Consider the following 16,067-nt stretch of genomic DNA (forward strand, 5'->3'; position numbering starts at 1 on the left):
ATTTGAAATAACAACAAGATGGAAACAAGCCAATTTTCCATTGAAAGAGGACTCGCGGCTTGCTCTGAAGCTCTAAAAAGGAATGAGGAACATTTCTCTACAGGGTCATGGTAGAGATTATTAAGCGAAAAATAATGTTAAAACAGTTCTCAAACTATTTTCAGTAACCATCACTGGTGTCTGTATTTTTGTTTTAAGACTCAAATGTGTATATTGGGAGATAAAGCAAATAAGAAATACGCTGGTGCCATTAGGAAACAGAACTTCTTCCTTTTTTTTTTTTTTTTTTAAAGCATAGGAGAAAGAAGAAAGAGATATGAGATAGCTAAGTGAGGCTAAGTTAAAATCCCATAGTTCTCGGGGCACCTGGGTGGCTCAATGGGTTAAAGTCTCTGCCTTCTGCTCAGGTCATGATCCCAGGGTCCGCATTGGGCTCTGTGCTCAGCAGCGAGCCTGCTTCCCTTCCTCTCTCTGCCTACTTGTGATCTCTGTCAAATAAATAAATAAAAAATCTTAAAAAAAAAAAATCCCACAGTCCTGAATTTAAATTGGAAGTGTCAGTATTTACCCACGATGATTTAAAAAAAAAAAAAATGCCTTGCTCAGACCACAGTAAATCCTGGAAGACCAAACCAGTGGCAATGACTATCCCCAGTACCTAAATTGTGGTAATCGAAATAGCATTTTCATTTAAAAACAATTTAGAGCTGTATGAAGGAATAGCCGCTGCCAGGTAGGTGGCAGGAAATGCGTAAGATGAGCTGGAACATCGTGTTATATGGAAAGCATGGAGATAGGAAATACTACTAAAGTCCTATCGATAGGACTCAGGAACTAACCTCAAGAGACTCCCACTGAACAAACATCTGAGCATCACCAAGAATAAGAAGTGCAATGCAGTAATAGTAAGTATTTCAAACATTAAACTGATGAGTCCATAATCATACTGCGGAAAAAAAAAACTGGTCACTTTCAGTACATAACCAACTCATTTTAGAATCCAGAAAATACAGGGGAAGAATCAAATTTTATCCGGTCTTTCCTAATGTACTGACTGTACCTCTGCATAACCAAACAGTTAATAAAGGAAAGTAAATGAAGATGGAATGGTAAGATAAGAAGAATATCACCCTTGTGCAATCCTTGCTGAAGTAATGGAGCTAAGGTCAATGACCACAAATGCTGCTAAGGTTGCACAAGAGACAGCCAGATGGAAGTGCCTACTGACAGAACACACCACAGTCTTACCCCAAAGTAAACCTGATCTGATTATGTTTCTACAATCTAGATCTAAGCCCCCATTGCTAAGCAATCTCGGGAACAGGGTAATATGTGATATAACACCAGGGGGATCTGACCAGCAAAATCCAAATTGAAGGAAATTCTACAGGAGAAATGACATGGTCATGTAAATAAACTTCAAGGGAAAAAAAGAGACTGGGATGGTATAGGAGGAGGAATGCATCTACGTGCCCATACCTGAAACCTGTCAACATGGCAAAAGGATTTTTTTTCAGATGTAATTAAAGATTAAGTATGTGAAAATACCAAGATTATTCTGGATTTACATGGGTGGGCTCAATCGAATCACATGAGGCCTTCAAAGTAGAGAACTTTCTCAGACCGGAAGCAAGAGAAACGAGACCCAAGGAAAAGTCGGAGATTTGAGGCAAGAGAATGACTTGAACCACCATTGCTGGCTTTCATGGGTAGCTCTCGAAGTGGAGAATGAATCCTGGCTGAGCCAGCAAAGAGCTTAATCCTACAATGTATGGAACTAAATTCTCCCGACAACCTAAATCATCCCGGAAGTGGATCTCCCTCAGAGCCTTTAGATAAGAACCACACCAAAGCAGCAGCTGAGTTGGACCTAATGACACCTGGAGCAGAGAAACTAGCTGAGCCCATCTGGATTTCTCATCTATAGAACTGTGAGATAACAAATTGGTGTTATTTTAAGCTGCTAAATTTGTGGTCATTTTTTTGACAAGAGAAATAGAAAACTAAAGCAGGTGAAAACCTATAAATTTTCAGCCTTAAGAGTCATATTAACCATTGCAATTTTTGTGTCTTATTTCAATCCTTATTAAAAGAAATACACTGTAAAAAAATCACAAGATAACTGATGTAGAGAGCTTCTACAGCAACGTAAAGGTGATTTTGTTAAGTAATTTGCTATTGTCTTGTATTAATCATTAAAGGCCTATAATTACTCCTTCCCGTCCTAGAAATTGCAGAATTTATTCGTTCAGTCATCATTCACTCATTCAACAATTGTATGGTGGTGACTGGGAATGCAAAGGTCAAAAATATAATCGCTGTTGTATGTTCTGTCATAGTAACAACGGAATCCAAACTACTTAATACATTAATCGACTCAACCTGGGAATCATATATGTTGAAACAACTCAAAAAGTTCATAAAATATCATGTCTCTCATGTGTGTGATTTACAGGGGATACAAAGAAGAGGAAAACACTACACATACAACAAGACACAAACAGTACACAAACTTGTCTAATACAAGACAGAATATGTTAAGTGCCACTGAAAAAAATACAAACAGAAACATCAAAGGAGGGACAGGGCATATTCAGATGGGGAGAATTCAGGCAGGGATTCCTGGAGTAGGTGGCATTTGAGGAGGGCCTTTTAGAGTAGAAAAGAGTTTAGAAAGCAAAGAAGTAACAAGCACGCAGACAAAAGAACAGATGGCATTTTCATGAAATACAGTGATACTAATATTAGTAATAACATCAAATTTAATATTTATTGAGTAAGGCATTAAGTGCTTTCCATGTATTTGCTCATTTAACACAATAACCCTACAAAATTAAGTATAACTTTTTTAGTTTACCTTTTTATTGTGGTAAAAATATATACAAGATTTACCATCTTAACATTTTTTTTTTAAGATTTTATTTATTTATTTATTTGACAGACAGAGATCACAAGCAGGCAGAGAGAGGGGAAAGCAGGCTCCCCGCTGAGCAGGGAGCCCGATGTGGGGCTCGATCCCAGGACTCTGGGATCATGACCCTAGCCGAAGGCAGAGGCTTTAACCCATTGAGCCACCCAGGCGCCCCACAGCTTAACAATTTTCAAGTGTACACACTGCTGCGAAATTTTTCATCTTGCAAAACTGAAACTCCAGGGGTGCCTGGGTGGCTCAATTGGCTAAGTGACTGCCTTTGGCTCAGGTCATGATCTTGGAGTCCTGGGATCAAGTCCCGCATCGAAATCCCTGCTCGGTAAGGAGTCTGCTTCTCCCTCTGACCCTCTCCCCTCTCATGCTCTCTTTCCCTCTCTCTCTCATAAATAGATAAAGTCTTAAAAAAACAAAACAAAACAAAACAAAAACCTGAAACTCCATACCAACTGAACAGCAACTTCCCTTTTCTGCTTCCCCTCAGCTCTTGGTAACCATCATTCTGCTTTCTGTTTCCATGCATGGAACTACCTTAGATACCTCATATAAGAGGAACCTTACAGTATTTGTCTTTTTGTAACTGGCTCATTTCACTTAGTATCCTCAAGTTTTATCCAGGTTGTAGTATTATAAGATTTCCTTTTTTTCAAAGGCTAAATTTTATATATATATATATATATATATATATATATATATATATATATATATATAATATAAATTATAAATTATATATGTATATATATAAAATATATATCACATTTTATGTGTATATGTGTATATATACATATATATGTATATATATCACATTTTGTTTATCTATTCATCTGTCCATGGACATTTAAGTTGCTTCCACCCCTTGGCTATTGGGAATAGTGCTGCTGTGAACAGGGGTGTGCAAATATCTAAGTAGATACTACTTTAAGATAAGGAAATTGAGGCCCAGAGAGGGTAAATAAACTGTTCCAGGTCACACAGCAAATCAAAGACCATTACTCAGACAGTTTGGGGCCTCCATCCTAGATAACTACTCTTTACAAATACATCCCCTCTCTTTTATTCATTTCATTGGTCCTACTATGTTCTGAAATTACAAGAAGATAGGGAACTAGCATGTGTTCAGTATCTGCTAGATGTCAAAATCTTTACATTGATTTTTTAATTTAATCAATTATTGTCTTAGTTTAATATGTCAAGTAGGTCTTATTATCTCCATTTGCAATAACATGTCCAAAGTCACCCAGCCAGCAAGACCTGGTCTGAGGTCACAAGTGACGAAGCCAAGATTTAAACTCAAACTGCCTGATAACAAACTTAGCTCTAGTTCTCCATGTTCTCAATGCTCCTTTCTGAGATGTAGGGAATGAACAGGAAGTCATCGACTGGACTCCAGGCCCAGCTCTCACACCAACTTGCTTTGCTCCTATGTAGATACAGATAGCTTCAACTGCTCCATCTGTAAAATGAGAAGGATGAACTGGATGATCTCTAAATTTGCCCAGCCCAGTTAGGCTCTGAACCTTTGCTTCTCAAAGAAGGATTCTTAATCAAATATCTTAGACAGAAGTAGGTGTGATCCTAACTGTGCACTCATGTTGTCTCCCCAATCCCTTTGAAAACTTTTGTGCAATTATATGATAGATAATTGGCTTTACAGTAATAACAAAGAGTGCTTTGTTCTGTATACTCTTCCACCCCTAGAACATCTGGCAACCAAAGCCAATGCTTTTTAACTCACTGGTTTTCTTTCCTGAAATCTAGCGCTTCTTTGATATAATAAGTGCAGATTGTTATCCCTTGATTTAGAAATTTTAGACATTATCTACTGATTTTCCATTATGGAAGATGAAGTTTTATTTGATGAAGTGGTTTGGTTTTTTGTTTTTTTATATTTACATCCTTTTCCCTTTTACCATGCTCTTAATATTACCTCCAACTTTAAGTATTTATGTAATTAAGTATTTATGTAATGTCTTTATTATTGTTGCTTTACATATATACTGTTCACTGCTGAGCTAATCGTGTTATACAATTATTTTTAAACACTCAAGCCTCTCCCTACTCAAAGCTCTGTAAAATGACCTATTGTATAATTTTCCACTGTATAAAAACTAAGTAATCAGTCTCATATTTCTTTCCTGAAAATCTTTCCTGGGTTTTCTGACCTTTAACTAAATGACTCAATGCTTTCTAGGCCTTTTGCCTAGCTCTGGTCCTGAGATTTCCTTTGCCACCATACTGAGAATTTTCTTCACCTCCTTTTGTGTTAGATTCCACTTATTCCTTTTTCTTATTACTCTCTTGTGTCAGTGAAACACATCTTCTAGGAGTTTCCTGAAGTACACTTCTTGAGATGTTAACATTTTCTTTATTACTTTCACACTTTAAAAAAATGTTTTATTTCAGGTTCTATTTCTTTTTTTGTTCTATTTTTACAGGTGATGTCATACTTCATTTTTTAGATTTTCTACTTGGGTTTTTTTTTTTCCAATTTTGGTTAACATATTTTTAATTTCCAAGAAGTTCCTTCTTGTTCTCTGTTAGTTCATTTTTCGTTCCTCCCGCACCCCATCTTTTCATTGTGCCCTTGTTTCCTTCATGTGGATGAGATCCTTTGTTATGTATGCTTTTGGTATCTATCTTCTGTTTCAGAAGTTTTCCACATTTGATATTCCTTGGCTGTCAGTTCACATTAAAGAGCGAATCACTAAGAAGTTGACTGGAAGTACTGAATGAAAGGCTTGAAGACTGGTGGGCTTCACTAGTGACTGAGTGATCAGATAGCTAGCTGCCTTTTTTTCTTTTTTTTTTTAATTACAGCTATAGTATCTATAGTCATTTTCTCTGGGGACAGCTCTGATTCTAAAGACAAACATTTTTTGATCTCTTTGATTGAGAACATGATTCCAACTTCTGAAGTTCTGGAAGTAAGGGCAACTGGGGTGGTGAGGTGGAAGAGATCCATCATTCAGTATGCAGATTCTCACTGAGTCCTTGTTTTCAGTATGGCACATCACCCTTGCCCTCCTCTGTGCCCAGTATCCCTGTATCTTGAGGATCTCTGGGCTCAGTTTCTTCATAGAATAACCTTCTAGTTCCTTGCAGGAGTCATGGAGTGTACACAAGATGGAGGTAAGTACCTGGGTCTCTAAATATTTTTTTTAATTTTTTTTTATTAACATATAATGTATTATTAGTCCCAGGAGTACAGGTCTGTGAATTGCCATCTAAATATTTTTAAGTAAACATGATTTCCGCTCTTCCTTATCCCCTTCCCCTGAGGTTTCTGGTGTCCTGAATTCTTGACATTGTCTGGGATTTGATGAGAGCAAAGTGACTTGCTTCCTGACGGTCACTCCTTCTCCTCGTGCATTTAAGTTTGTTTCCTCTTTTTCTACTCAATAGTTTACCATTTTTCTTCAATGTGCTTTCTGCCTTCATATATTATGGTTCAAATTACAGAATCTTGAACGTAGGTTCATCAAAGATGGAGTATGATTCTTCTGGTTTTTGTTCTCCTTGTTATTTGGGGATCTGATCTTTCTTGGAGAGAAGGAGGTTGAAATACCTCTATCTGCTGTCTTCACATGGAAGTCCTCTATTTTGCCTTAGTGTTTTTTTCAAAATTATGTCTGCAGACTGCATACTTTCTCAAGTTCCTTTTTTTTAAAAATAAGGATCATATAAATTATTTATCAAAGGTATTACTGAATTACATTGTATAATTGCATATTTATTGTACTGTATACAATTACATTGCATAATTGTATACTAACATACATAACTTGAAATGAGCTTGTAATTAAGCACTCAGCACTGATAAACCACAATCACATAAAAACTTATTATGGATAAGAGCGAAAAAGGTAAATACATAACTCAAAAATAAAACGTTTTGAGATTTTGATATATATTGACAATATAGAAAATATTCACCAATACTGTTAAAAATCAATACCTTATCACTTGGTTCAGAAGACTCTGTTACTGTTGGAATTATCCAGCAAAAACATTTGCTGGGCAAGCTGTTTAGCATTGATACAGTTTTTGTTTTTCAATACAGTGTGTTTTTCCTTTCTGTAATATTGTTTGAGACCATGTGTATTAATATACACTGTAAGTTAGGTCTTAAAAAAGCATAATCTTGTAAAGTAGTTTTCACAATAATGAAGATTATTTGTCTTGCATTAGACAAAGCATTAATAGATCTCCCCCCCTTTTTTTTAAGACTTAAAAATCCATTTTGAAGCAGTTTTTTATGTTTCTCTTTAAGGGTTGTTAATCAATATATACTGTCTTAGTTTGAGCAGTTATTAAAAAAGAAATCGCCATACAGTGGGTGGGTTAAACAGCAAACATTTACTTGTCACAGCTCTGGAGGGTGAGGAGTCCAAGATCAGGTGCAGGCAGATCTAATGTCTAGTGAGGAACCCTTCCTGGTTTTCAGAGAGACAGCTCGGAGAGGAAGCAGGCTCTCTCTTCTTACAAGGACACCAATTCCATTTCAGGAGGGCTCCACCTTCATGACCTAATTACCTCCCAAGGGCCCCACATCCTAATTCTGTGACATTAAGGGTTAGGAAGTCAAGATAGGAATTTTTTGAAAGAGGACGCTAACATTCAACCCATAACATATACGTAATTCAGGATCGTATAGCTATAGGTATTGAAACTGGGATGTTTCTTCTTCTTGGATGTTTCCTATTTTTGGAAAGTATTTTCCTCAGGACACTGATAGTGATTATAATCAAAATCACAAAATAATAAGGTATTTCCATAATAATCACTTGTTTTGAAATAAAAAAATATTTTATATGTTCAGAATTCTTTTAGATACCTTGTAATAATCCTTAGGAACCTATTAGCTTTTCTCGGCTAAATAAGCAATCTATTATCTATCTATCTCTATCTATGAAATATTAAACACATATTTATTCTTCTATCTTTATTGCTTACCTTATCATGAATACAAAAGTAACATTTTAAATTTGAGGCATTTTGAAAGTATGGAAAATAATAAAGAAAAAACATTATTACACAGTGTATAGAGATAGCTACCTTTAAAAAAATCCATATTAGCATATTCCTCCCACCCTTTTTAAATGCAGAGATCACACTGAGAACAGTAAAAGGAGGCGCACTTTACTGAGTACTTCCTGAAGGACACACAACCTCCTAAGTGCTTCCCATATGTTCTATCACTATCCTATGAGCCAGGTATTTTATGCCTGATCTACACATGGATAAACTGAGGATTAGTGACTTAAATAAATTGCCCAAAGTCACATAGCCAGTAATTGGCCAAGCTGAGATTTTGGCGCAAGGTTGCCCAATGTTAAAGCCCATACTCTTTACCATCATGTTTATTTTCTTTGTTTACCGCCATAACTAATTTTTCATGTCATTAATAAATCACTGCAAATATCATGTAAAATAAAGTTAAAAATGTAAAATTTCTGTATGATTAGGCTTGTCTCAGGGAAGCCCTGCAGTCAACGAGCAATAATATATTTTTTAAATTTTGGCAAAATTTAAGGGCAAAAATGGAGTATCATTGTTAAAGTTAAAATGTCTAGAGACTCTGAATGTTTTTACGAGCATGTTAGGCATTTGTATTTCTAAAGATACATGTTTCTCAAATAAGTACAATGTAAACCAGAAACTACAAGATGACTCTTTGGAACAAACCGTATTACCACCTCACTGATTCTGGTTATATTGGGCAGGTACAGTAGGTGGACATGTTGGAAGACCTAATTAAAAGATCTGAAAATAGGGGCGCCTGGGTGGATCAGTGGGTTAAAGCCTCTGCCTTAGGCTCGGGTCATGATCCCAGGGTTCTGGGATCGAGCCCTGCATCGAGCCCGGCATCAGGCTCTCTGCTCTGTGGGGATCCTGCTTCCTCCTCTCTCTCTGTCTGCCTCTCTGCCTACTTGTGATCTCTGTCTGTCAAATAAATAAATAAAATCTTAAAAAAAAAATAAGATCTGAAAATATTTAGATTTATTCTCTTTCATTATTTGAGATCAAACTAGTTTAACAACATTAGAAAATCTATTCATTTTGCCTGCTATGGGTTGTTGTATTAATGGAGGTAAGACTAATAATTAGTATTTTAATTCTTATGTGTAAATGATTTGCTTAAAGTTCTAAAGATAGCTGATTCTAAGACTTTAAAATTCTCTCCTTAAAATCTGGTTTACATCATCATTTTCATATCAAAGAAAAAAAGTAAAAGAAAAAGGTACTTACTAAGCAAAGATAAATGTTAACTAAACCCTAAAATCACAAAACTATAAAATTATAAAATAACCCATATTTGAAATATCATAAAATCATGAATTAATGCAGTTTTAATACATTTCCAATTCTGATTTCCTCTCTAGCTACTATTTTCACTGTAATCTATTTAACACAAGAGTTGGAGCCGCTGATGCGTTGTTTGATTTATCTCGTGACAATACCTCAATTATCCTCCTAGGGAAAATTATTTTCTTGAGAGTAAATCTAATTTTAGTTTAATCCTCCAACTAATTTTAATTCACTTTCTATATATCTTGACAAAAGTAATTATGGAAGAAAAAAGCCATTGTGAACATACTATTATGAAATGTAGAGAAAATATCACATCAAAAAAGATACACACATTTTCAGTTGGTGTTAGTGAATTATGACCTTGGGAGTTATAAGAATATGCCAGAATGATTTAGCACCTATAAACCACAGAAGGGTAAAGAGATGTATGGCTGATAAGATGGAAATTTTGTGATTTGAGAGGTAAGTAAATGGGCAGCAATATTTTGCCATCTTAAATACTCTGCCTGGTGTACTGGTAACATGGGCATTGGCTTAATATCTCATTTCCTGGGAGAAGCTTTAAACTTTATGTCAGTATTTATGTAAAATTTAAGTTGTACATAAGTATATAGTTAATTTGAATTTGCTGTTTCAGATGTCTGCATTTCCTGAATTTTCTTATTAACAGTTTACTTCTCTTCATATAGGCTTGGCCTGAGATAACCAATCTAGATCATGTCTACAAAGGAAACAAATTGCATACATTTTCACTGTAAAAGATAACAATACACCTCACAAATTTCCAGCAGTTGATATTTAGGAAATGAACATCACTGGACAAAAATCATAAGAACTATGAAACTGTGAGTTTCTGAGACTGACGAAGATTTCCAGCTAGACCAGCCTATCATGTATGTTTTGTAAACACAACCTTCCTTGAAAGTGATTTGGCAAATATATCAAAATCTTAAACAAAGCATCATAGTACTAATTACACATTCAACATGAAAAAAAAGAAACATGATCAATGAGTTGGGGAAAGATTTATGACAGTGTTCCATTAAAGCAAGATCTATGTAGTATGATGTCAACATATGTGTAAATATGCATTTGTACATGTGCATAAACATATAAAGACCAAAGCTTTTTGACACTATTCATTTCTCAGTAGTGGAAATACTGGTGATTCTTCTTTGTATCATTATGTATTTTTCTATATTGAGCATTTGGTCCTTTAAAAATAAATATATATATATATATTTAAAACAAATAAGAAATAACAGCAATATTTCTTTGTTTTTCTTTTCATTATCCTTTAAAAATGTAAAACAAACCAAGGGAAGTCATTGTTACTAGAATTCATTTGTTCATTCAATTAAAAACTGTTTTAAAGCATTTTCTATATGTCAAACATTGTTTCAGGCACTGGGCATTCTGCAGTGAGGAAGATAAAGCTCTCATCTGGGAAAGAAACAAATGTTACCTCCATCACATAATGGTGAAGTGCTATGAATGAAATAATATTCATTAGTGTGCTATGCTGTAGAGATAGAAAACAAAGGTTATAAACTCATTTAGCAAAGAATATAAAAGTATCTCCTTTGATTAGTCTAAGGCATATAATTTTTCTTAATTAATTAAAGAAATTGAAATTGCTTGATTACTTACCCCAATATTAAACATCCCTGTAAAATACTCCATATTTGCTTGAATGAACCAAATGTTGCTTAAACCTAGTTCATCACTTCTCTTCTTAGCACGAATTAATGATAATTCCTTGTTTTCTATTAATGTAACCTAGATTTCACCCAGGAAACAATAACACATTCAGTAACATAATTCCAGACATTAGGGCAAATTATTATTACTGTGTCTATAAGTGTCCAGACTGTTGGGAAGGGAGAAAAAGAAGCCATATATCCCTGATTCTGTTTCTTCACGGTTCTACTTTATGACCTTTCTTCCTCTAACACCAAACACCAAGTTGTTACTTTCCTTTATAACAAAACAGACACCTGTTAGTCCCCCCACCCCGGATTCCTTGTTTATTTTGCCCTTTATTTTCAAAAAAAGGAAAAGAATAAGACCCTCTTACCCACCCTCTCTCCCCGAGCATTCTGTTACATGTCATTCTGGCCAGTCTATGAGTTCCTCCTCCTCTTTTCCTTCTGTGAGGAATCACTGTAATTATTTTGCAACTTCCAGAGAGTTCACAAACAAAGAATCTGCCCCATTCATTTTGTATTTTTTTAAAAACTCATCAAATTCTAGACTTTAGGCTAAAAGATGATCACTGCAAGGAAATGATTTCACATGACAGCAGACTAAAAAATAAGAAATTTCTAACAAATGGTGGCAATGACTGCATAAATTATTGTACATTTCCTTAAAAACATACTATGCAGTTACATTTTGGTGATATTTTAATAATGATATTTACAACTATTTGCAATAGGGAAAAACATTTATGCTACAATACTGAGTTAAAGCTGGTGACTAAAATTATATTTGCATTTTTAGCATTTGCAGCAATAAGCATCCTCACGGACAACGACTTGATGAGAACATGGGGAGAAAAGCATTTGATGGATGAGTGTGGTAAATATGGAACTTATTTTTTTCTTTAACAAATTTTTTTATTGTTGTTACAATTTTGGTACAATGGATAAAAATCAAGATACCAAAAGAATATGCTCAACAAGTTTCAGAAGATAGTGTTTCTGGTATAAAATTATGTTGACAAACTGGTGTCACCACTAATTATCTTATTTAACAACAGAATGGTTATTTCTTCTAAAATTGTTTTAAAATATAACACTTTTATAGAAATTGAAAAAGGTATTGTGATCCTACTCTACTTTTTTTTTTTTAAGATTCTTAGAAGTTTAGTTCAAAGAAAAAAAAACCAAAACTATCTGTGCCACATAATGTGACCTGAGTGAATGATTATGAATTCAAAGAGCAGGGGTCAGACAGACTCAGCTAACTGAACTGGCTATATATATATTTTTTTCCTTTGTTTCCTTCCTTTCCAATGTTTCCTTTCATGGGTTATTCAGATTTTACCTGGCATGATGGCAGCATGTGAGCAAGGACAATCCCAACATGGCCCTGGAAAAGGCAGAAAAAGAAACAAGTTAATTTTGGCCCCTAAGGCTTTTTTCTCATTCTGAGACAGCAGTCTTGCCAAACAAAAACACGACTTTGAATGTACTACAGCGAAGTCACATAGTCAGGGAAAGAGTAAAGGGAACAAAAGGAGAGACGTAATACCCCGCCGCTGCAGAAATCCACAATTCTGTCACCAGGTTTGGCCTGATTTGTCACGATGTAAACAAGGTTGTTTAACTGCTGCTGCTTCCTCAGAGCTCGATCACTGGACATTTTACCTGGGGAAGACAAGAGATGAAGACAATGAAATGTTAGGCATCGTGGGGGAGTGAGAAGGCACTCAGACTGCTGGCATCCAGGAAGAGGGGTAAATGTATAAATGAGTTGCAAATTCCACATCATCCACCATGAGAGGACCAGAGGAGCAGAGAACTGAAACCCAGAAATGGACTTCTATGCATATTTTTACTTTTATTCATGTCCAGCTTCTCTGTCAAGAGCCACTGAAAAAGCGTCTTCTAGAGAGGAAACAATAAGTGAAATATTAATGGCAGAGTCAGAAAGTGTTCAATAAATGCTTACTAGATGAATAAAAATTAACAGTCATAGTCTCTTGCCTCTATTCTTATCAGAGACAGATTACAAAGATTACCTAATTCTAGTGCATTGTTTAAATCTCTTTGGACAAAAGAGATCCATAACAAATAAAAACATTTTTCTTATTTAACTGGCACATCCTTGAACTCTTAGCTTTTTTTGGTTAGGAACGTTGGAACATAGGTGTCACATTGCCTGAAATATATCAATAGTTGGTGTATTTAGAGAGAAATTAGATTTTACCATTTCGGCTTTGAAGCTTCTTTTCCTCATGAGTCAGACACAGAAATCTAATGCAATTAGAGATTAAAGATAGGGCATTTCCAAGTATGAAATGCCTTGGGCCTAGCAGCATGAAAACATCTTAACTTTCCTTCAAAGCCACTAGTTAAGTCCACTTCAGAAGATAACTTCAGAAGAATGAATGAAATTATTTGTTTTTACATATTTCACATGCACTTTTTGTAAGAGCAAGATTAAGAAAATATAAGAAAGCAGATTTCATTGATATAGTTAAAAATCAAATCCAGATAATCTTTTGGCTTGATCAAAAATTATGTACAGTTACCAACATTTCCCTGCTCCATTTTCACAGAAAAATAGCCTGGCTTTTTTCTTTTCTTCTGTTTTCTGTTTTCCTTCTTTCTTAGGTTACAAAAATAAAACACTGGAAACCCGTTATTTTTGGAAAAAATAGAAAATATGAATAAAAAAATCTATATGAGAGAAAAAGATCCATAATCAAGTAATTCAGAGCTGGTATCTTTGTATATATGTACTTCCAGCTGTATCCATAAATTCATAATATTCTAGATGCATATAAAACATTATATATATAAGATTGATATATATGTCAATGCATGTTTCTATGCTATAAGTTTTAATGGCTGCATGGTAGTCCATTGACTACATCTACCACATTTATGTAACCAATCTCCTATTGTAATAATGTGGTCACCATCATACAGCTAAATCATTATACACATTCTTAATTATTTAGCATGGCCTAATGTGAATTTCAAACATGAAGGGAATTTAAATCAGTAGCTGGTGACTTTATTTATGAAGACAGTTTCATGTAGCTTTCTTTTCATTTTTCTCTAATAATATAATTGTAAAAAAATTAAACAAAATAAGTGAAAGTCCCTGACATCCTACCCTTCCTGGATTACCACTTCTTAGAAATTACGACAATTTTCAACACAGCAAAGTTGAAAGAATCTTACAGTGAATGTCTCTAAAACCTCCACTTAGATTCTACCATTAACAACTTACCACGCTTGGTTTAATCACACTGCTATTCATCTATCCATCTGTCTATCCATCCATTCATAAATCTGCCTTATTTTCTATGGCAATGCAGTTCTGATTTGGAAGAGGAAGAGTAACAACAGGAAGGGGAGGAGAGTGGCAAAAAAAGAAAAGTATTTTTGAGCCCTGTGGGAAAGCTAGAATCACAAATGCTGCTGTTTAACGGAGCCACCAAGAAGCAAGAAATGAACAAAAATATTTCAGTCTTCGTTTTGTGGATTTCTTAAAATTTCTTAGCCAAAGGATTTTCATAAAGTCAAAAGGAATTACCTTTTGTTAAGAGTAAGGAGAAAAGGGGCACCTGGGTGGCTCACTGGGTTAAGCCTCTGCCTTGGGCTCAGGTTATGATCCCAGGGTCCTGGGATTGAGCCCCACATCAGGCTCTCTGCTCAGCGGGGAGCCTGCTTCCTCCTCTCTCTCTGCCTGCTTCTCTGCCTACTTGTGATCTCTGTCTGTCAAATAAATAAATAAAATCTTTAAAAAAAAAAAGAGTAAGGAGAAAAGAAAATGTATTTAATGGAACAACTAACAGGAAGTTGGGTACCATATTTTTATTAGACATTTAGAATTATCTAATTTCTTAGGTTTGCTTCAAAAGCAAATGTTGATGAAGATCTATTTTTCTTGCTAAGTTTTCATCTTTGCATATGAAGAATTCATGCTGATATGAGGGTTGAAGGCAAAGAGGTAATTTTCAGGGTTGTATTTAAATAGACACTATTAGGCTTCATATAATATTCACAAATTGAGCTAAAAATACAGTAGCATGATGCTCAGATGCTTTATAGAAAAGCCACCTCTAATAAAGCATTCCTCCTACACATTCCAGTTTTATAAATATTATGAAGCTCCTGGAAACATGACCAGGATCTTAAATACACTGGACAAGGTAAGAAAGTGGTATTTTGAAATATGGTATAAATTTAAAAATCCAGTCCATCTATTTATATCCAACATTCTTGTGCCTAAGACACCACTTAAAAGCATAAATTTATAATCCATTTTTAGTTTGACTGAAAATGCTGGTTCCTTAAGTGCCATGATAGAAAAAGAAATCCAAGAATCAAACGGTCAGATGTTTTAATACAAATGATCTCATTTGTTCTGTGATGTAATTCTCCCACAGTGAAGTCTTCCCCTTGTCTAATTCAAGTTAGGAGGAACCTGATTATTTAGACAACTTCTGTGTTGTTTGCATTGCCCAAAAGAAAAATACAAAGGTAAAGGAATAAATTTTTAAGCAATGGAAGAGCAATATTAGAACACTGGGTTCACTTATGTTCTACAGGGCAATAGACAGTGAAAGGCAGGTCCCATCCCCAGGGTACCTATAGTTTTCAGGCTTGGAATATCACTTGGGCACCTATGCTCAATACCTGTCTATATGCTGAGGATACATCTCAAAGTGAATAAAACATAGTCCTGGTCCTTAGGGAGCTAAAAGAGGATCTAAAGGAAGTTACAGGTGTTCATTATGTGCAAATGTATGTGCTCTGAAAATAAAGGACTAATTGAGACATCACCGAGGGCTTTACAGAGACTTGAGGCATTTCAGCCGAGTCTTTAAAGAGGAACAGAAACTTACCAAATAGAATGGCAAGGGAAAGTTTGCTAAGAACAATATGACCTATTTAGGGGGAAATAGCAATTAGCTCATGTGCTTATGAATGAGGATCGACGAAGAAGTGGTAGAACATAAGACAGATCTGAAAATACAGGCATGACCATATGGGAAAGAGCATTGCTCGTTATTTTGCCTCTCTTGCTATAGAGAAAACAGGGCCTCATTTTAATATTTAAGGTGCTTAGAGGAACCTAGAGACAA

General features: G+C 35.1%; 1 protein-coding gene across 3 annotated transcripts in view; it reads right to left on the reverse strand.

Annotated features, from left to right (window-relative positions):
* GSTCD (glutathione S-transferase C-terminal domain containing) overlaps window positions 1-16,067 on the reverse strand; it is a 127,638-nt gene that overhangs the window by 14,024 nt on the left and 97,547 nt on the right. For all 3 annotated transcript variants that reach the window (XM_045994795.1, XM_045994787.1, XM_045994792.1), the window contains 3 exons: window positions 12,497-12,612; window positions 12,290-12,334; window positions 10,892-11,020 (listed from right to left, as the gene is read on the reverse strand). In XM_045994795.1, coding sequence (XP_045850751.1) covers window positions 10,892-11,020; window positions 12,290-12,334; window positions 12,497-12,612 — 290 coding nt within the window. The remainder of the gene's footprint in view (window positions 1-10,891; window positions 11,021-12,289; window positions 12,335-12,496; window positions 12,613-16,067) is intronic.

This window comes from Meles meles, chromosome 2 (assembly GCF_922984935.1).
Source record: "Meles meles chromosome 2, mMelMel3.1 paternal haplotype, whole genome shotgun sequence".
Classification (NCBI taxonomy): domain Eukaryota; kingdom Metazoa; phylum Chordata; class Mammalia; order Carnivora; family Mustelidae; genus Meles; species Meles meles.